This window comes from Mizuhopecten yessoensis, unplaced genomic scaffold (genome assembly GCF_002113885.1).
Source record: "Mizuhopecten yessoensis strain PY_sf001 unplaced genomic scaffold, ASM211388v2 scaffold1579, whole genome shotgun sequence".
In the NCBI taxonomy this organism is placed as follows: Eukaryota; Metazoa; Mollusca; class Bivalvia; order Pectinida; family Pectinidae; genus Mizuhopecten; species Mizuhopecten yessoensis.
The window spans coordinates 230910-254810 of NW_018404117.1; the positions used below are offsets into that span (position 1 = coordinate 230910).

Here is a 23901-nt window from a genome sequence, read left to right on the forward strand (position 1 = left end):
TGGTACTTCTTGAGAAATAGCGAAAACAAACTTTCACTATCAAAATCCAAGATGGCTGCCTGTCGGCCATGTTGTTTATCCGATCAGTCTCAAAAGTTGCACTGCACAGCTAAGGACCAAGGGGAACCTGCATATAAAATTTGAGAAAGACCCTTATGGTACTTCTTGAGAAATAGCGATAACAAACTTTCACTATCAAAATCCAAGATGGCTGCCTGTCGGCCATGTTGTTTATCCGATCAGTCTTAAAAGTTGCCCTGCACAGCTAAGGACCAAGGGGAACCTTATAAAATTTGAGAAAGATCCCTGTGGTACTTCTTGAGAAATAGCGATAACAAGAATTGTTTACGGACGGACGACGGACGACGGACGACGGACAACGGACGGACCACGGACCACGGACGCAGGGTGATTTGAATAGCCCACCATCAGATGATGGTGGGCTCAAAATATACCATAAGTCTTTCATAAGGCTAACATGCAGTATATTGTAAATGTTATCTCTGACCTACCTTGTGAAGCGATGTATTCCTTTTCTTGACTGTAACCCTGTAACATACAAACCAAATAATATTTGGATAACTATAGGAATTATCATTAACCTCTTCACTCCCCTTTATAAAGCCCACAAGACTATTATATGCTCACTTCTTTATACTGCGGACTTTTGCCAAGCAACATTTTGGCATTATAATAGGGTTTGGCTATATCTCAAGGGACACATATATATAAAAAACAAGAGGCCCATGGGCCTTAACGGTCACCTGAGTCTATAGTATTTATTTGTGTTGTTGAAATATGTACCAATTTGAGTAAAAAATAGTATAATGTTAACTTAACTTCGTCAGGACCATGAGCTGATCATTCCTAGACCAATTTTAAGTGAGATCTGCCTATTAGAACTTAGTAGCAAAATAGCAGCCATGGCAGCCAAATTGTATTTCTGATTGACCCGAAAAATAACAACACTTTGTCAGGACCATGAGTCAATCATTCCTACGAAGTTTCAGTTCACTCGGCCTAGCAGAACTTGACTTTAAGTTTGAAATAGATTTTCAAAATGGCGGCCGTGGTGGCCATATTGGATTTCTGAACGACCCGGAAAATAACAACACTTTGTCAGGACCATGAGCTGATCATTCCTACCAACTTTCAGTTCAATCGGTCCAGCAGAACTTGACTTTAAGTTTGAAATAGGTTTTCAAAATGGCGGCCGTGGTGGCCATATTGGGTTTCTAATCGACCCGAAAAATAACAACACTTTGTCACGACCATGAGGCGATCATTCCTACCAACTTTCAGTTCAATCGGTCCAGCAGAACTTGACTTTAAGTTTGAAATAGGTTTTCAAAATGGCGGCCGTGGTGGCCATATTGGGTTTCTAATCGACCCGAAAAATAACAACACTTTGTCACGACCATGAGGCGATCATTCCTACGAACTTTCAGTTCAATCGGCCCAGCAGAACTTGACTTTAAGTTTGAAATAGGTTTTCAATAGGGCGACCGTGGTGTCCATATTGGATTTCTAATCGACCCGAAAAATAACAACACTTTGTCACGACCATGAGGCGATCATTCCTACCAACTTTCAGTTCAATCGGCCCAGCAGAACTTGACTTTAAGTTTGAAATGTAAAATGTTAACGGACGACGGACGACGACGGACGAAAACGGATAGCAATAGGTCACTTGAGCTAAAGCTCAGGTGACCTAAAAAACTGTTAAAAAACCCCAGGAAAAGTTGAAACTTTTCAGCAGTAAGCGAGGTTTTATATAAATAAGTGGCAATATAAAGAGGTTTCCCTGTAGTTGTACAGCTGTTATATAGTTTAATTGAAAGCTGAAATCTTTAATTACTAGCCTACAGTTATAGTCTGTACAGGTCTGTGTCTTCTTGAGAAATTCCACCAAATACTTTTCCTGAAGGCAAAACTCATCCAAGATTCATTCTAGTAGTATATTTATTCTGCTTTGACACCAAACCGTACAAAATGTACAGCCATGACATCATAACTGCATTAGTTCCACTGGAAGTGTCACGGTAACCTTCAATGATTTACAGGGCTTAATTTTCAAATTTCTATTGACACAAATCTTATATACATGCATTCAAATTGCATTATGTGTGTTTTTTCTTCACTGGTTACATTCACGCATTTTGAAAATATTGACAACTTGATGAAACAGGGTCCTGGAGAACAGGTGTGGACATTTCACACGCCATATATCTGTTTATCTCATTGTTTCTTCATAGGCCATCAGTGCCTTACAGTAGCAGCGGTACAGCAAGACACTCAACTTGTTTACTGAACAATAGGTAAGTGTGTCTATTGATATCTGTCCTTTCATGGCAGTGGTGGAAAATGTTCTATTACCAAACAATGCTTGTAACATATATTCAGTGTTCTTATAACTCTGACAGAAATTTCCTGTCACAAATCAATCCACTGTCACTAATTATCAAATTTAAAACAAATTTATTTCCCATTTCTGACAAGATCTATGGAAGTGCCGTGCAGTGCTGTCAACCGATCGGCAGAAACAACAAAAAACTTCAATGCTCATCCATTATAACGGGATGCACGTATGGTTGATTGTCGATCAGGGAAACAATACATCGTTTTTCTGAAAGGAATTGTCCCAGTAGAGAATTAAAGCGAAAACAGGCTAATAGATTTATATCTATCATATGTTATATGATTCACAATTCTTAACTTTATTTTTACGATTTAGCATTTCTCTAAGTATTGCAGTATTAAATACGATGACTTTGCATTAAATGTTTTTCATAATCAATTATGTGTAAATTACTCAAATATTTTCTTTAATGGTAGGTTGACTAATTGTTTCCAGAAGTGATTTAAATGATATTATACCTTATCTGTATAACAGCATGTCTGTTCAATCCCCTTATTTGCAGCCTCTATAGAAAACTAAGCAAGAGGCACCATGCACACCAAAGATGAGTGACTGAAGTAGATGACAGCATTGGCACGAAAGCCAGGTCACTGGTGTGATAATGTTCTTTTTTCATCATATGATATATGTATTGCCCCTGCAGTAGGGAAACATGTGTCTTTGTTTCCCCTTGATTAATCATGTTTTACTCAGGCCTCACTCTTGTGAAATATAATTCATTATTAATTTTAAAAATTAGTGTTCCCTACCACAATGGCTTACAAATTATAAAGTTCTCTAGTGTAACATTGTGCAGTGGGAAATTTGCTGGTAACATTGTGTAATAGAGGTTTGCCTGGAATTTTCAATACTGTATAATACCTCAAATGGACTTCTTCATAACTACCCCTCCAGGTGGGATAGAGGATTCTGAAACGAAATATTTGGAAGAGAAGAGGCAGAATGCAATTCATGTATATATCACCTTAGTAGTGAATTTCCCACTTGGCCAATTAAAGACTAAACATCTCTATTGCACAATTAAATGCCACTTCTAAACAAAACCTAATCCATCAGGAAGGCATACAACATTACGGAGGAAAACAGCTACTTCTAATACTTTGATGTCTGTAGTGAGCATCAAATTCCATTTGTTATTATTAATTAGGAAGACAGGAGAATGTTTAAAACCGTAAATATGCAAACCTAAGATCGAAGCTCATTCTAAGTGGTATACACAGAACCTGAGATCTATGGGCTCATTATCAGTCATATATGATAGAGAGTCTATGATATGGGCTATGGGCTCACTATCAGTCATATATGATAGAGATCCTATGATATGGGCCATATATGGGCTCACTATCAGTATGATATGGGCTATGGGCTCACTATCAGTCGTATATGATATAGGGCCTATGACATGGGCTATATATGGGCTCACTATCATTATGATATGGGCTATGGGCTCACTATCAGTTATATATGATAGAGTACCTATGATATGGGCTCACTATCAGTCATATATGATATAGAGCCTATGATATGGGCTCACTATCAGTATATGGGTTATGGGCTCACTATCAGTGATATATGATATAGAGCCTATGATATGGGATATGGGCTCACTATCAGTCATATATGATATAGAGCCTATGATATGGGCTGTATGTGGGCTCACTATCAGTATGATATGGTTTATGGGCTCACCATCAGTGATATATGATAGAGTACCTATGATATGGGCTCACTATCAGTTATATATGATATAGGGCCTATGATATGTCCTATATGTGGGCTCACTATCAGTATGATATGGGCTATGGGCTCACTATCATTTATATATGATATAGAGCCTTTGATATGGGCTATGGGCTCACTATCATTTAATTATGATAGAGAGCCTATGATATTGGCTCACTATCAGTTATATATGATATAGAACCTAATATATGTGCTATATATGGGCTCACTATCAGTATGATATGAGTTATGGACTCACTATCAGTAATATATGATATAGAGCCTAAGATATGGTCTATATATGGGCTCACCATCAGTATTATATGGGTTATGGACTCACTATCAGTGATATATGATATAGAGCCTATGATATGGGCTATATGTGGGCTCACTATCAGTATGATATGGGTTATGGGCTCACTATCAGTGATATATGATAGAGTACCTATGATATGGGCTCACTATCAGTTATATATGATATAGGGCCTATGATATGGGCTATATGTGGGCTCACTATCAGTATGATATGGGCTATGGGCTCACTATCATTTATATATGATATAGAGCCTTTGATATGGGCTATGGGCTCACTATCATTTAATTATGATAGAGAGCCTATGATATTGGCTCACTATCAGTTATATATGATATAGAACCTAATATATGTGCTATATATGGGCTCACTATCAGTATGATATGAGTTATGGACTCACTATCAGTAATATATGATATAGAGCCTAAGATATGGTCTATATATGGGCTCACCATCAGTATTATATGGGTTATGGACTCACTATCAGTGATATATGATATAGAGCCTATGATATGGGCTCACTTTCAGTCATATATGATATAGGGCCTATGCTATGAGCTATATGTGGGCTCACTATCAGTATGATATGGGCTATGGGCTCACTATCAGTTATATATGATATAGAGCCTAAGATATGTGCTATATATGGGCTCACTATGAGTATGATATGGGATATGGGCTCACTATCAGGCATATATGATATAGAGCCTAAGATATATGCTATATATGGGCTCACTATCAGTCATATATGATATAGAGCATATGATATGGGCTATATGTGGGCTCACTATCAGTATGATATGAGTTATGGACTCACTATCAGTAATATATGATATAGAGCCTATGATATGGGCTATATGTGGGCTCACTATCAGTATGATATGGACTATGGACTCACTATCAGTGATATATAATATAGAGCCTAAGATATGGGCTCACTTTCAGTCATATATGATAGAGCCTATGATATGAGCTATGGGCTCACTATCATTTATATATGATAGAGAGCCTATGATATGGGCTATGGGCTCACTATCATTTAATTATGATAGAGAGCCTATGATATGGGCTATATGTGGGCTCACTATCAGTATGATATGGGCTATTGGCTCAATATCATTTAAATATGATAGAGAGCCTATGATATGGGCTATATGTGGGCTCACTTCCTATGACACACAGGTTGTTACTTATATGTACTTAAGTAGACAATAAGTTGACAGAAAAGCCTGAAGATAACTACACTGATGCATTAAAGATCTTCTCATTGTTTCTTTATTGTTTCACACAGAAAGAAATAATAACTCTCATACAGTACTAAATTAACGAGACAATGTGAAAATCATGTAGCAACCAACCCAATGAAAATTGGATCACAAACTATGTGGAGGACTATATAGGTCCCAAAATATCCCACTGAAATGAGATATAGTGATTCTAAGGCAAACACGGTTTCTCTGGAGGCTGCTAACCCACACCTTGAAGTGTCCACAAGTTTATAAGAAGTGACAATGTACAGCAGCTCATGATCAGACAGCAAGCTCGTGATCAAGTTTATTTGAGGAAAGCTTGAAGCTTGAACGCTGCCGATACTAACGAAGCAAGTTGGGTGTTGAGGAAGTTTACGAGTTCTTAATCGGAGCCTGACGTTATGTGTTACACTACCTGGGGATGTTATCTCAGCTAAATCGAATAAAACGTACACTAATTTCATCATGAAGCTCCAAAGCTTGGAGGCCCATGTAATGGAGGTGTGCCTTAAATTATTCCCCCTGTGACCCTGTCTGCTCAGAGAACCAACCAATTAGATTGTCAGACCCCATAATCAGAATAATAGCTCAGCTTAACAAGACTTCAACATAACATACAGGCTGTAATTTACCAGTGGTTTATTTTATAAATGACTTTTATTATGATTTAACTTCACTGTCTGTTAAATCAGTGAAAAAAAAAAAAATCTGACAAGGGTAAATCTATTTGAAAATTGCATTGTTGCAGAATTTTACAAGTGAGAAAAAATATATTGAGTATTCGATTAAGCTGATTAGTTGTGAGGGGAAGATGTGAATGATAGATACTGAAACAAATGCCTATCACCTTCATCACGATAACACAATATATATATCTATCTACGGGTTTCAATCACTTCCCGTCACTCCCAAGCTGATCACTTCCTGTCATGCTCAGCGAGTCATTCTTATCACCTTTGGTGATCAATTTCCAAACCATGTGATACAGCCCGTCAAATTCAGTGATAATGTGTGGGCTAATTTCCACATTACGGCTAATTTCCACATTACTGATAATTTGTCAACGTGATCTACATCCGACGCTAACCTTCCGTCAAGTATCACCTAAACATTAACACTGCTGTCAGTACTACAGTGGCCAGTGATCGCTGGTCCTGGTACCACTGCCTAAAAGCTATGTATCTCTTGCTGGTCGGCAAGGATTATCTCACGTAAAATGACGCCAGCTTGCCGCGTGTCACCATTACCGTCCTTGACGACTCATCACAAGTAACACATATTGTTAAACATTAGGGAATAGTACCACAAAACGTGTTGGCGGATTAGTCACTTCCTTGATCTTATAATCTCCGGACAGTTTGACACTGTTCCATTTGAAAAATAGTTACATGCATATTTTACAATTCAACAAGGTTTTTAACATTTTGTCTTCATGCATTTGTTTTTATCTTTACACAAATCATATCAGATTTAAGAATAAATTTCAGCATTTTTGAATACATGTATGTTCAGTCTCTGATCAACTGCATAGGCTGACAAGATCCATAGAAGTTCCCGTAAGGTACCAGTAGTTTCGAAATGAAAACTTATAAACACTATAATCAACAGTTTACATTACAAACTATAAAGATATTTACTAGATAGTTTTAATTTTGTTATCAAAATACTCCAACATGATAAAAATTAAATGTAAATTGAAATGCTTCTTTTTAAAAACATTTGAAATATAACAAATATGAAAACTGCCATCATTTTTTTCAAACATTAATGTTTTTGTTGAATGAATATTGAAATCAGTATGCAGTATGTAGATATTTAATTTTTTCCCCCAAATTAGACAACTCTAAACATTGTCTCGTGTTGCGGGACTGGACTGTGTCGATTGTCAGTTGGTAGAGGTCAGTCTAGAGTTGGGAGGGTCCAAAATTTGAACCCAGTCTGGCCATACTAATCCAGGGGTATATAGAGACATAAAATTGGATAATGTTTATTAGACAAGATACGGTACTAATGTGACTGTCTAGACAATGTGCACAGATTACAAGTCTATGTATCGAACCCAATAAAACACTCCATAACCCCTGCTGTGTCTAAAATTAGATCGTTTGTGTCAGGAAAAAAAGCTGTATTAAGGTCTATTCCAGGAGTAATATATGACCATGCCTAATGCTACCTAGCCATTTAGTCAGAATAACTATACGGGACAGAATAACTATACGGGACAGAATAACTATACGGGAACACTACATTCCTTCCCACTTCATTTTGCTTCTAGAATTTTCGGCAGAGCTTTTTCATCATTCTGGTACCTACTGCATCATACAGTGCAGACTGACTGCTGATAACAATACCGTTTCTAGACTCCCTACTAAAAGTGTGAAATTACATCTCAAAATGATGTTCGGCCCACACACTTCCTAATAAACCCCTCGTTTTACATCCAAGCAGCATATTTAACATTATCTTATGCATGAAACCTGTCAAAAGGAATATTTACCTCTTACTGCCTCACGAATAACAATGGTATCATGTATTTACACAGCATCCCATTCTATGTTTAAGATGGCATAATTAACACATGAGAATAACTTAACAAGCAAAACTTAAATGGTATGTCACTCTCTAGTTTCATTTGGGATGGCATAATAAACACATGAGAAATGACAACTGTTGCTAATGGGAAAAGACAAATATCAAATTTTTCCATGGTAGAATATGATAAAAGCAAATAGTATATATCTATGAGATGGCATAATTATAACACATGAGAAATGCTAGTTCAACTTAACTATAAAAACTAAAATGGTATGTCACTGTGTTTTCTTACATCTAAATGCGTACCTTCCATATTAAATGTTGGATTAAAGAGTATTATCATGATGGGTTTAACACATGTACCCACTTCAGACTCACAACCATGATGGGTTAAACACATGTACCCACTTCAGACTCACAACCATGATGGGTTTAACACATGTATCCACTTCAGACTCACAATCATGATGGGTTAAACACATGTATCCACTTCAGACTCACAATCATGATAGGTTAAACACATGTACCCACTTCAGACTCACAACCATGATGGGTTAAACACACCTACTTCAGACTTATAACCATGATGGGTTAAACACACCTACTTCAGACTAATAATCATGATGGGTTAAACACACCTACTTCAGACTCATAATCATGATGGGTTAAACACACCCACTTCAGACTCATAACCATGATGGGTTAAACACACCCACTTCAGACTTATAACAAGGATGGGTTAAACACACCTACTTCAGGCTTATAACCATGATGGGTTCAACACACCCACTTCAGACTTATAACCATGATGGGTTAAACACACCTACTTCAGACTCAAAACCATGATGGGTTTAACACACCTACTTCAGACTCACAACCATGATGGGTTAAACACACCCACTTCAGACTTATAACCATGATGGGTTCAAAACACACCTACTTCAGACTCATAATCATGATGGGTTAAACAAACCCACTTCAGACTCATAATCATGATGGGTCAAACACACCTACTTCAGACTTATAACCATGATGGGTTAAACACACCTACTTCAGACTTATAACCATGATGGGTTAAACACACATACTTCAGACTCAAAACCATGATGGGTTAAACACACCCACTTCAGACTTATAACCATGATGGGTTCAAAACATACCTACTTCAGACTCATAATCATGATGGGTTCAAAACACACCTACTTCAGACTTATAACCATGATGGGTTAAACACACATACTTCAGACCCAAAACCATGATGGGTTAACCACACCCACTTCAGATTTATAACCATGATGGTTTAAACACACTTACTTCAGACTTATACCCATGATGGGTTAAACCCACCTACTTCAGACTTATAACAATGATGGGTTAAACACACCCACTTCAGACTTATAACCATGATGGGTTACCTTTGTCTACTAGCTACTTCCTGTTGAAATTGTGAATATGAAAATACCCAATTGATTTTCAAAATTTTAAACGAAACTCTTATCCGGGAGTCATCCCAAACAAAGTCAAGAAAACTGTAATTTATTTATAGAATGTATGGATTTTCCTCTATTTCTAGTCCATTTCACATTCTTCTCCTGAAAGCTGTTATTGTTGATGTTGTGAGTTTATTGTTGTGCAGATACAAGAGTTTGTTTAAGTGTGATGTTTATTAGATCTGATTATCCTTTTAAAGGAAAACTCAATGATTTTGATAAAACAAAATCAAAATTGTGAGAATCAGAGGATTTGTTTTTCATTCTTAACCTCAACAAAAGTTCTGCGATGCAGTACATTATATGCCTGTCAGATGTCGAATGAGCAGTTTGCCTCAAAGGGCCATATAGGTGCATAAATTTTGGAGAGATAAGCGTTAATTCTGCAAAGGGCCATAATTGCATAAATAACCAGCATATAATTTTGGTTATCAAACCTGTCCGAGCTTTCATGGCAATGAACCATCCTACCAAGTTTGAAATTAATCCATTTAAAATTACTCCAGTTATTGAGCGGAAACTGTTCCGTCAATTCTATAAAGGGCCATAACTCCCTTAAAAACAGGCGGATAATGGTTATCGAAATTGTGCAAGCTTTCATAGAAATGAACCTTCCTATGAAGTTTGAAATGAATCTATTTAAAATTACAGAAGTTATTGAGCGGAAACTGTTTTGGCAATTGTACAAAGGGCCATAACTCCGTAAACACCTGGCAAACAACTTTGTTTATCAAACCTGTCCGAGCTTTCATGACAATGAACCATCCTACCAAGTTTGAAATTAATCCATTTAAAATTACTCCAGTTATTGAGCGGAAACTGTTACGTCAATTCTATAAAGGGCCATAACTCCCTTAAAAACAGGCGGATAATGGTTATCGAAATTGTGCAAGCTTTCATAGAAATGAACTTCCTATGAAGTTTTAAATGAATCTATTTAAAATTACAGAAGTTATTGAGCGGAAACTGTTTTGGCAATTGTACAAAGGGCCATAACTCCGTAAACACCTGGCAAACAACTTTGTTTATCGAACTTGTCTGAGCCTTCATGGCAATGAACCTTCCTACCAAGTTTGAAATTAATCCATTTTAAATTACTCAAGTAATTTATCGGTAACTAATGTTTCCCGCCCGCCTGCCCACCTACCCGCATGAAAACATAATACGTCCCGCCATTCGACGGGCGTATAAAAATGAAGAAACTAAATAATTGATTGATCTGTATGCGTAATGGATTGTTAAGTAACCGTGAACAGACCTGTAGATCGAGTGGTTAGTCTTTACCCTACATATAGTCTGCATGTTGGTTTTGAGTTATGAAATTTCATGCCTTCTTGAAACTAGCTGTTCATAATTGTCGCAGAAATTAAATTTAATTTCAGTTAAAATGTATCAAAGATGAACAGGTAATCTAAAAAAAATATTCTGAACAAATTTCCAAATAAGGACTTAATATATATCTATACTTTTGAAATATGTTTTTCTTTTTGATAGGGTTGATTTTACACTAAAAATTCAGTAAAAAACAATTTAGTGAAATGTTGAGTTTTAAGTAATATTCACTATTTTTTTAAATTAATATAAGGATCCCCTTACCACTACCCAAAATTGTTACTTAGTGTTGGAAACTGATTTTCTGGTATGACTATAGCTTTGATAAATTATTTCTGTAAAGAAAATCATACTTTGCAGGACTTTTTTGAGAAATTGAAGATATGAAATAAACAAATATAAATCAGCAACAGTGTTCTGGGTGTAACAAACTAACGGGCCAGACCGGGATACAAACCCTGGACTTCAGATTGTTATACTATCGCTCTAACCATTGAGCTGTTCAACAGAAGGGGCCTGACCAAACTGCTACAGTTATATCCAAAAAAGATGTTAAGGGGAGGTTACTGTATATAGAAAAAAGGACAATGTAGCTGGACAGGGTTCCTTAAGCAACGGCAAATATTTCCAAATATAAAACTTTCTTATTGCCGAATAAATTATTGTAAATCCTTTCACTGAATCAAATCATAAATGTCTGTTCTACCACAGAAAAGTCAACTGTTGCTAGGGAAAAAACAAATATCAAATTTTTCTACAGTAGAATATGATAAAAGTAAAAACTCTATAGTAAAGCCAGCATTACTACTAGATATCTAGTTTGATTAGCATCCAATCTTTCATAGAAATATCTCACAGTTTTTTAGTTTTTATTTCATTTCCATGGTAACCCAAATATTTATAAAATTAAAAACTTCAGGCTTTTAAAAGGTATTAAATAAGACCACTAAGTGTTCAACAGTTCAAGAAAATATCTTTAATGGTTCGCATGTACTGGTCTGGAAACAATAATGTTGGAGGCATGGAACCTAATTTAATATCTGCCATCAATCACATTGTAGGGGATAATAAATGCCGTCCATTATCAGATTTCATGATACCATCAGGGAGGATACAGAACTGATGCAGGTGTCAAAATCTCCAGGAAAATATCATCACTGCGGAATGGACAATGATCATTTATTTAGTAGGAATGACACAGAAACAGTTATAGAATGCATGTTCTCATGATTCCAATAATGGGAGCTGTTTTATACCAATGGTAACCAAGAGGTCAGTCAGGACAGCAGCTATAGTAGCCTGTAGGCGTCACACCACTTAACTAAGTAGGGAATTTACTGTCATGTGAATGTATGGGGGTTTAAATGTTGTCAGTGAAAGAGTAAACACACAGATATCATTTCACAAAGAATATAATGTTAACATTTTCCAGCTTGACGACAACCCTCCCTAATCAGAAGGGAGATTCCCAATTTTGGACACTTAACTTAGGCATCTTCAACCTGTGAATTTGCTCAACTATTCCTATATTCTAAGTTCTAATAATTTCATTTAAAAGAACAACTCAAAATATGTCATTTTAAAGGGTCGTGTTTGCTCTGGGGGGTATAAACACATCTTATTTATGTTTTAATTTTGAGCATGCAGAATCTTCCGCATGGAAATTTCAAAAAGTTTGCTAGTATGGATTTTTTTTTCATCTTTTTTTTTTTTTAATTATTAAGTTGTGTTGTCAGCAGAATTTATTTCAAAGCTAAAACTAGTACAACACAAACACTGCATCTAGATGTCTGTATTACTTTGATGAAAATGTTAATTAAATTTTATGTTATTGGTGCCACGTTTTATTAAAATGTTCAAAGGCATGTATATTTTCATGGAAGACAAACTCAATGCTGAAATTAAATTGGCAACATATATATCATAATGATAGTTTGCAAATTTTCAATCAAGTTTTCTTAATTGAACCAGACAAGCACTGCATTGTAAAATCATTCTTTTGTTATGATGTTATTTTGTTGAATCTCTCGTGTACATATCTGAAATCTCACGTCCGTTACTAACAGGAGCACCCATCCATCACAACGCTGACAGAGGTCCCAGAAGTAAGGTTAAAGGAACAGATATAGACTTCCGATACCATGTGCATGGAAAATATTTCCCATGAGGCAGAAAAACTGAATATGTCATGAATCAGGTATCTAAAACAAAGTTTAACAAAATCTTAATCATAATGGAGGCGATACTTACATCAATATAGCTGGCATTGATATAACCATTTTCTCTGTGTGGCACACTTTGTAGTATGACCCTGGCGTGATCGTCTGAAATAAGGAATCGCAAGTACATTTTATAACAAATTACATGGTTTATAATCATAGAAGATGGCATCTCCGCTTAAAAACAATCCGAATGGACAATTTGTCTAACACAAACTAGGCCTATCTGGGTGTTAGATTAAAAAACTGACTAGATTAGAAATGATCTTGAAGACGATGACCTGTGAAAGATTTTCTGTAATTACATTAAACCAAAAACAGATAGGAATATCTGATGCAGCACTCCTACGTAAAAAACCTTATCATTTGTGCATCAGATACATATCCCCGCCGGGGACTGCTTTTAATGACCAACACAGTAAAAATGGCCCCTGTTTTTGTTATCCGTTACCATGGTGACCTGTGTTGAGACAGTTCACATAACTCCGATAAAGGTTAGCCTGTCAGATGGAATAAAGTTCTGCCCTTATAAGATGACAATACATCCAGACTATACAGAAACCCCAAAGGAACATTAAAGTGAGGCAAGGAACGTTATAAACTAAAGTACACATCTGAAAAGACTCTCCTCTAAGTACATATATACTCACCAATTACATTGATGCAGTTGTTTCTCTTCCATACATTTTTTTTCTCTCTCAAAAATCGAAAGATATTTGAACTCAAAAATACTCAAATGTCATATCAATGTATGGTTCAGGGCACTTAACATGATAAGGGCCTCAATGTATGGTTCAGGGCACTTAACATGATAAGGGCCTTCTACAACCATAAAATGAAGCTTTTTGTTTCAATATCCATACAGATATAATTAGATAGACAAATGTTTTTGCTCAACCTCAAAGACATTTTCTATTCTTTAGTGTATTTACAGTCAGCAGCTATCATATTACCTAAAGTGTGTCTGTCACATATGGCTTTCACGACACAATAAATTTCCCCAAACACTCCAGAGTCTACATGAAATCTTTAAATCTTTATGAAAGTTATTGTCTGGAAAGTGCCAACCAATTAGAACCCACCAAGTACATGTAACCTAACTAAACATGCAGAAATTGTGCTCCACTTTAAACCTCAGGCCTGAGCTTTTGCCATTATACAATCTAAGGCATTGATGTACTACAACTCTGACTGAATTCCATAACTGTTTCGGAAAGGTATGATTGATGGACAAATGGACAGACGCCAACGAACTGCAGTTATAACGTATTGCCACTATTGCAAAAATCTTCAGGAGAAGAGACTTATAGATGCAAGTCGGTACTTGTGATGTAATAACAGACTTGGTTCCCCGTGATACTATGTCCTGAAGGGGCCCTCGGCTGGTGGACATGGCTACTGGGGACTGGTCATCGCTGTAATGATCGGTTTCACAGATCTCAGGACTCAGAACGTTCACATTGTCTCAAGTATGTGTGTAATATATAGATGCCCCTTTAAGGTAGACTCAGACTTACTGACGGTGTACAAGGATTTTCCATGTTTGTCTGGTGACTTCAGACAGAATACACAGGCGACTCTAACAGAGACCTCATACAAAGTAACAATTTTTGTACTTTTTTAACATACCCATCCCAATTGCAGGTCAAAGTTACAATTTTGTAACTCTATGTAACATTGACCTCTTCCCCACTTACAGGTGGAAGTAACAGTTTTGTAACTCTATGTAACATTGACCTCTTCCCCACTTACAGGTGGAAGTAACAGTTTTGTAACTCTATGTAACATTGACCTCTTCCCCACTTACAGGTGGAAGTAACAGTTTTGTAACTCTATGTAACATTGACCTCTTCCCCACTTACAGGTGGAAGTAACAGTTTTGTAACTCTATGTAACATTGACCTCTTCCCCACTTACAGGTGGAAGTAACAGTTTTGTAACTCTATGTAACATTGACCCCTCTCTTTCTCTCTCAAAAATCGAAAGATATTTGAACTCAAAAATACTCAAATGTCATATCAATGTATGGTTCAGGGCACTTAACATGATAAGGGCCTCAATGTATGGTTCAGGGCACTTAACATGATAAGGGCCTTCTACAACCATAAAATGAAGCTTTTTGTTTCAATATCCATACAGATATAATTAGATAGACAAATGTTTTTGCTCAACCTCAAAGACATTTTCTATTCTTTAGTGTATTTACAGTCAGCAGCTATCATATTACCTAAAGTGTGTCTGTCACATATGGCTTTCACGACACAATAAATTTCCCCAAACACTCCAGAGTCTACATGAAATCTTTAAATCTTTATGAAAGTTATTGTCTGGAAAGTGCCAACCAATTAGAACCCACCAAGTACATGTAACCTAACTAAACATGCAGAAATTGTGCTCCACTTTAAACCTCAGGCCTGAGCTTTTGCCATTATACAATCTAAGGCATTGATGTACTACAACTCTGACTGAATTCCATAACTGTTTCGGAAAGGTATGATTGATGGACAAATGGACAGACGCCAACGAACTGCAGTTATAACGTATTGCCACTATTGCAAAAATCTTCAGGAGAAGAGACTTATAGATGCAAGTCGGTACTTGTGATGTAATAACAGACTTGGTTCCCCGTGAAACTATGTCCTGAAGGGGCCCTCGGCTGGTGGACATGGCTACTGGGGACTGGTCATCGCTGTAATGATCGGTTTCACAGATCTCAGGACTCAGAACGTTCACATTGTCTCAAGTATGTGTGTAATATATAGATGCCCCTTTAAGGTAGACTCAGACTTACTGACGGTGTACAAGGATTTTCCATGTTTGTCTGGTGACTTCAGACAGAATACACAGGCGACTCTAACAGAGACCTCATACAAAGTAACAATTTTTGTACTTTTTTAACATACCCATCCCAATTGCAGGTCAAAGTTACAATTTTGTAACTCTATGTAACATTGACCTCTTCCCCACTTACAGGTGGAAGTAACAGTTTTGTAACTCTATGTAACATTGACCTCTTCCCCACTTACAGGTGGAAGTAACAGTTTTGTAACTCTATGTAACATTGACCTCTTCCCCACTTACAGGTGGAAGTAACAGTTTTGTAACTCTATGTAACATTGACCTCTTCCCCACTTACAGGTGGAAGTAACAGTTTTGTAACTCTATGTAACATTGACCTCTTCCCCACTTACAGGTGGAAGTAACAGTTTTGTAACTCTATGTAACATTGACCTCTTCCCCACTTACAGGTGGAAGTAACAGTTTTGTAACTCTATGTAACATTGACCTCTTCCCCACTTACAGGTGGAAGTAACAGTTTTGTAACTCTATGTAACATTGACACCGTCCCAATTACAGGTGGAACGTAACAGTTTTGTAACTCTATGTAACATTGACCCCGTCCCAATTACAGGTCAAACTTACAATTTTGTAACTCTATGAAAGTAACATTGACCCTGTCACAATTACAGGTGGAACGTAACAGTTTTGTAACTCTATGTAACATTGACCCCGTCCCAATTACAGGTTAACGTAACAATTTTTTTAAACATTATTTAACATTGACCCCGTCCCAACTTCAGGTCAAACTTACAATTTTGTAACTCTATGAAAGTAACATTGACCCTGTCACAATTACAGGTTATAGTTTTGTTCATGTAACATTATTAAGTTAAAGAACCCATCCTAATTACAGGTCACAGTAGCAATATTGTTACTCATCCTATACAAAGTCAGAGACATTATATGTCATATATAATATATAACTGTGTTGAGATTTTAATGTTTAGTGATAAACACGGGGCATTATATTTTACATGCAGTTCAAAATGCACATGCTCAACATTATAATTAACATATTAATTGTTATGTTATCTTTGTGCTTGAAGTATTGACTTCCCTTAACATTTAAATACCTATGGAGAACTGTTCTAACAAGACGGAGAGTCTCAATATATGGTCCCCAAGATCATATAAAGACCACTGACCCTTTTACAGTTTTACTTTCAGAAGATTGAAGAAAAGTGAACACATCTGAGTATAGCGTTAGTGAGCGATACAGCTGTTTCCTGCTCAGCCATGTTTGTGTGTGTGTTAACTGTCAACACACAATGATAATGGTGTGTATCATGGCGATATACAACGCATGTTACCTACTACATACATCCGATTATCATGCACATTCATAAAAAAACTCACTTAGACATCAAAGTCGGCTAGTGTACACAGCTGATAGGCTTGTATGAGGGAAATTGACAGCAATTTTCACGGCAAACAGACATGACTATGGTGAAAGCGACACCCAAAACATTGTCTTATACAGTTTTATGCCACAATGATATATATGTCCAAAAACTGTTAGATTATCAAAACATGTCGTCATTAACTGTGTAAAACTACACAAATTGTCACGTGTCATACCAACATTCATCTATTATCTATAATTACAAAAGAATAACAAAAGAATTATTCAATTTTTATTCCTGTTAAATTGTTTTCAAAATATTAATGATGAATATTTTAAAAACTCATTATTTGTACACACATGTGTGAGACTGCAAATTCTGCAGATTTTAGAATATTGGCAGATGATAAAACTTCTTGTAAACAACTTTATTGCAAAATAGGTGCATCGAGAAAAGTTCAGATGACGCTGTACAGTGACTTTTATTGGACATTACATATATAGAAAATCAGCCGTAGACCTTCAGACAGGAAACTCTCTGATCACTTTATTACCAAAATATGGCAAATATTTACAGTGTGAACAATAAATATGTCTCCGTACCAAAGTTTTCAGAATGAGACTAAACTGTATGTTCCTCATGCATCAGTACTGACGAGAAGCTGCTGTCTATCATAAGCTGAGGTACCAATCCTCTCCGTACAGGAGTTCAGTAATCACATCAGGTTTGTCTTGCCACATGTACAGAGTATAATTGGTAATTACACAAACACTGTGTAAATATTGCTCCCAGTTAAATGGATTTTAAGCATGGTGCCCACTCCCCGTGTTCAGAGTTCTGTTAAGATTGCTTGACCTGAGTCAGTAGAAACACAACAGGGATTTCTAATAAACCAAAGAGCAGAACTTCAGACAAAATCTGACATACAAAACAGGAAACAGATCCTAATCACACACAAAATCTGACAACGAAACAGGAAACAGATCTTAATCACCGACAAAATCTGACACACAAAACAGGAAACAGAGCCTAATCACAGTCAAAATCTGACATACACAACAGGAAACAGATCCTTATCAAAGGCAAAATCTGACAACAAAACAGGTAGCAGAACTTCACACACAAAATCTGAAAGAAGTCAAAAAAGAATTCAGTGTAAAAATGACAACAGATTAAAAGGTTCTACTGTCAAAAGTAGTGATATTTAGGATAAAAATCCTAATCACACACAATATCTGACATACAAAACAAGAAACAGATCTTAATCACCGACAAAATCTGACATACAAAAAAGGAAAAAGACCCTAATCACAGACAAAATATGACATACAAAACAGGAAAAAGATCCTAATCACACACAAAATCTTACAACAAAACAGGAAGCAGATCTTAATCACATACAAAATCTGACACACAAAACAGGAAACAGATCTTAATCACATACAAAATCTGACACACAAAACAGGAAACAGAGCCTAATCACAGTCAAAATCTGACATACACAACAGGAAACAGTTCCTAATCAAAGACAAAACCTGACAGCAAAACAGGAAGAAGATCTTAATCACAGACAAAATCGGACATACAAAACAGGAAGAAGAACTTAATCACAGACAAAAATCTGACAATGAAACAGGAAAAAGATACTAATCACAGACAAAATATGACATACAAAACAGGAAACAGGTCCTAATCACAGACAAAATCGGACATACACAACAGGAAACAGTTCCTAATCAAAGACAAAATCTGACATACACAACAGGAAACAGATCCTAATAACAGACAAAATCTGAAATACAAAACAGGAAACAGGTCCTAATCACAGACAAAATCTTACATACAAAACAGGAAAAAGATCCTAATCACACACAGAATCTGACAACAAAACAGGAAGCAGAACTTCACACACAAAATCTGACATACAAAATAGGAAGCAGAACTTAATACAAGACAAAATCTGACATACACAACAGGAAACAGTTCCTAATCAAAGACAAAATCTGACATACAAAACATGAAGCAGAACTTCGCACACAACATATGAGATACAAAACAGGAAGCAGTAATCACACACAAAATCTGAAAGAAGTCAAAAAAGAATTCAGTGTAAAAATGACAACAGATTAAAAGGTTCTACTGTCAAAAGTAGTGATATTTAGGATAAAAATCCTAATCACACACAATATCTTACATACAAAACAGGAAAAAGATCCTAATCACAGACAAAATCTGCCAATGAAACAGGAAACATATCCTAATCACACACAAAATCTTACAACAAAACAGGAAGCAGAACTTAATACAAGACAAAATCTGACATACAAAATAGGAAGCAGAACTTAATACAAGACAAAATCTGACATACAAAACAGAAAGCAGAACTTAATCACAGGCAAAATCTGACATACAAAACAGGAAAAAGATCCTAATCACACACAGAATCTGACAACAAAACAGGTAGCAGAACTTCACACACAAAATCTGAAAGAAGTCAAAAAAGAATTCAGTGTAAAAATGACAACAGATTAAAAGGTTCTACTGTCAAAAGTAGTGATATTTAGGATAAAAATCCTAATCACACACAAAATCTTACAACAAAACAGGAAGCAGACCTTAATCACAGACAAAACAGGAAGCAGAACGTCACACACAAAATCTGACATACAAAATAGGAAGCAGAACTTAATCACAGGCAAAATCTGACATAGCAGAACTTCACACACAAAAAATGACATACAAAACTGGAAGCAGAACTTAATCACACACAAAATCTTACAACAAAACAGGAAGCAGAACGTCACACACAAAATCTGAAAGAAGTCAAAAAAGAATTCAGTGTAAAAATGACAACAGATTAAAAGGTTCTGCTGTCAAGGCAAAATCTGACATAGCAGAACTTCACACACAAAAAATGACATACAAAACAGGAAAAAGATCCTAATCACACACAAAATCTGAAAGAAGTCAAAAAATAATTCAGTGTAAAAATGACAACAGATTAAAAGGTTCTACTGTCAAAAGTAGTGATATTTAGGATAAAAATCCTAATCACACACAAAATCTTACAACAAAACAGGAAGCAGACCTTAATCACAGACAAAACAGGAAGCAGATCCATATGACATACAAAACAGGGAGCAGAACTTCACACACAAAATCTGACATACACAACAGGAAACAGATCCTACTCACAGACAAAATCTGACATGCAAAACAGAAAGCAGATCTTAATCACATACAAAATCTGACACACAAAACAGGAAACAGAACCTAATCACAGACAAAATCTGACCTACAAAACAGGAAACAGAGCCTAATCACAGTCAAAATCTGACATACAAAAAAGGAAAAAGACCCTAATCACAGACAAAATCTTACATACAAAACAGGAAACAGAGCCTAATCACAGTCAAAATCTGACATACACAACAGGAAACAGATCCTAAGCAAAGGGAAAAGATGACATACAAAACAGGGAGCAGAACTTCACACACAAAATCTGACAACAAAACAGGTAGCAGAACTTCACACACAAAATCTGAAAGAAGTCAAAAAATAATTCAGTGTAAAAATGACAACAGATTAAAAGGTTCTACTGTCAAAAGTAGTGATATTTAGGATAAAAATCCTAATCACACACAAAATCTTACAACAAAACAGGAAGCAGATCCTAATCAAAGGCAAAATCTGACAACAAAACAGGTAGCAGAACTTCACACAAAAAATCTGACATACAAAAAAGGAAAAAGACCCTAATCACAGACAAAATATGACATACAAAACAGGAAACAGATCCTAATCAAAGACAAAATCTGACAGCAAAACAGGAAGCAGATCTTAATCACAGACAAAAATCTGACAATGAAACAGGAAACAGATCCTAATCACAGACAAAATCTGACATACACAACAGGAAACAGATCCTTATCAAAGGCAAAATCTGACATACAAAACAGGAAGCAGAACTTCACACACAAAACCTGACATACAAAACAGGAAACAGATCCTTATCAAAGGCAAAATCTGACAACAAAACAGGAAGCAGAACTTCACACACAAAATCTGACAACAAAACAAGCAGAACTTCACACACAAAAACTGACAACGAAACAGGAACCAGATCCTAATCACAGGCAAAATCTTACAATCAAACAGGAAACAGATCCTTATCAAAGGCAAAATCTGACATACAAAACAGGAAGCAGAACTTCACACACAAAATCTGACAACGAAACAGGAAGCAGATCCTAATCACAGGCAAAATCTGACAACAAAACAGGAAGCAGAACTTCACACTCAAAACCTGACAATGAATCAGGAAACTGAACGGCCTACTTCACACACAAAATCTGAAAGAAGTCAAAAAAGAATTCAGTGTAAAAATGACAACAGATTAAAAGGTTCTGCTGTCAAAAGTAGTGATATTTAGGATAAAAAGATAACAGCCAATGACTGTAAACCGAAATTTAGACCTACTCTTTCCTCTATTGACTTTTGTGATTTTAGATTCAATCTAAAAAGAATTTACTAAATGACCTCATCGATGAATATTGGATTGACTTGAATTATACAATCAATTGACCAAACACTTCATGTTATCGATGAAGAGATAAAAAGGATACAAAAAACAAAATATTTGGTAACTACAACTCAAACAAATCTAAAGAACATGACCTCAGAGTACATGACAGAGGACAATGACCTCAGAGGACAATGACCTCAGGGGACATGACCTCAAAGGACATGACCTCAGAGGACAATGACAGAGGACAATGACCTCAGAGAACACGACCTTAGAGGATAATGACCTCAGGGGACAATGACCTAAGAGGACATGACCTCAGAGGACATGACCTCAGAGGACAATGACCTCAGAGGACATGACCTCAGAGGACAATGACCTCAGAGGACATGACAAAGGACAATGACCTCAGAGGACAATGACCTGTGAGGACATGACAGAAGACAATGACCTTAGAGGACAATGACCTCAAAGAACATGACAGAGGACAATGACCTCAGAGGACAATGACCTCAGAGAACATGACTTCAGAGGACATGACCTCAGAGGACAATGACCTCAGAGGACATGACAGAGGACAATGACCTCAGAGGACAATGACCTCAGAGGACATGACTTCAGAGGACAACGACCTCAGAGGACAATGACCTTAGAGGACAATGACCTCAGAGGACAATGACCTTAGAGGACAATGACCTCAGAGGACATGACCTCAGAGGACAATGACCTCAGAGGACAATGACCTTAGAGGACAATGACCTCAGAGGACAATGACCTCAGAGGACAATGACCTCAGAGAACATGACCTTAGAGGACAATGACCTCAGGGGACAATGACCTCAGAGAACATGACCTCAGAGGACATGACCTCAGAGGACAATGACCTCAGGAACATGACAAAGGACAATGACCTCAGAGGACAATGACCTCAGAGGACATGACAGAGGACAATGACCTCAGAGAATAACGACCTCAGAGGACATGAATTCAGAGGACATGACCTCAGAGGACAATGACCTCAGAGGACATGACAGAGGACAATGACCTTAGAAGACAATGACCTCAGAGGACAATGACCTTAGAGGACAATGACAGAGGACAATGACCTCAGAGGACAGGACATATCAACTCAGAAAGCATCACATGACATAAGTACACATACTATACGACCTCTGTATTCAGATTATACAGTAAAAGGTTGAGCTTTCAAGTTTGGAGTCAAACTTTGTCATATATATTTAACCTTTTACGTGATGTATTAGTCAAAAGTTAACACAGGTATCGAACTACAGACATTCTGAAAGCCTGTCAGAAGACCAGGACAGTGAGTTTCAAATCTCAGACCTTCTAAAAGCCTGTTAGAAAACCATGGCAGTGAATGTCAAACTGCAGTCATTATGAAAGCCTGTCAGAAAACCAGGACAGTGAGTTTCGAATCTCAGACCTTCTAAAAGCCTGTCAGAAAACCAGGGCAGTGAGGGTCAAATCTCAGACCTTCTGAAATCCTGTCAGAAAACCAGGACAGCGAGTGTCAAATCTCAGACCTTCTGAAACCCTGTCAGAAAACCAGGGCAGTCAGTGTCAAATCTCAGACCTTCTAAAAGCCTGTCAGAAAACCATGGCAGTGAGTGTCAAATCTCAAACCTTCTGAAAGCCTGTCAGAAAACAAGGGCAGTGAGTGTCAAATCTCAGACATTCTGAAAGCCTGTCAGAAAACCATGGCAGTGAGTGTCAAATCTCAGACCTTCTGAAAGCCTGTCAGAAAACCAGGGCAGCGAGTGTCAAATTTCAGACCTTCTGAAAGCCTGTCAGAAAACCAGGGTAATGAGTGTCAAATCTCAAACCTTCTGAAAGCCTGTCAGAAAACCAGGGCAGCGAGTGTCAAACTACAGTCATTATAAAAGCCTGTCAG

General features: G+C 36.8%; 1 protein-coding gene across 2 annotated transcripts in view; it reads right to left on the reverse strand.

Annotated features, from left to right (window-relative positions):
- Positions 1-23901, reverse strand: part of LOC110465330 (receptor-type tyrosine-protein phosphatase epsilon-like) — a 222920-nt gene that overhangs the window by 55871 nt on the left and 143148 nt on the right. For both annotated transcript variants that reach the window (XM_021521082.1, XM_021521073.1), the window contains exons 8-9: positions 13312-13385; positions 513-549 (exon numbers count right to left, since the gene is read on the reverse strand). In XM_021521082.1, the coding sequence (XP_021376757.1) occupies positions 513-549; positions 13312-13385 (111 nt within the window). The remainder of the gene's footprint in view (positions 1-512; positions 550-13311; positions 13386-23901) is intronic.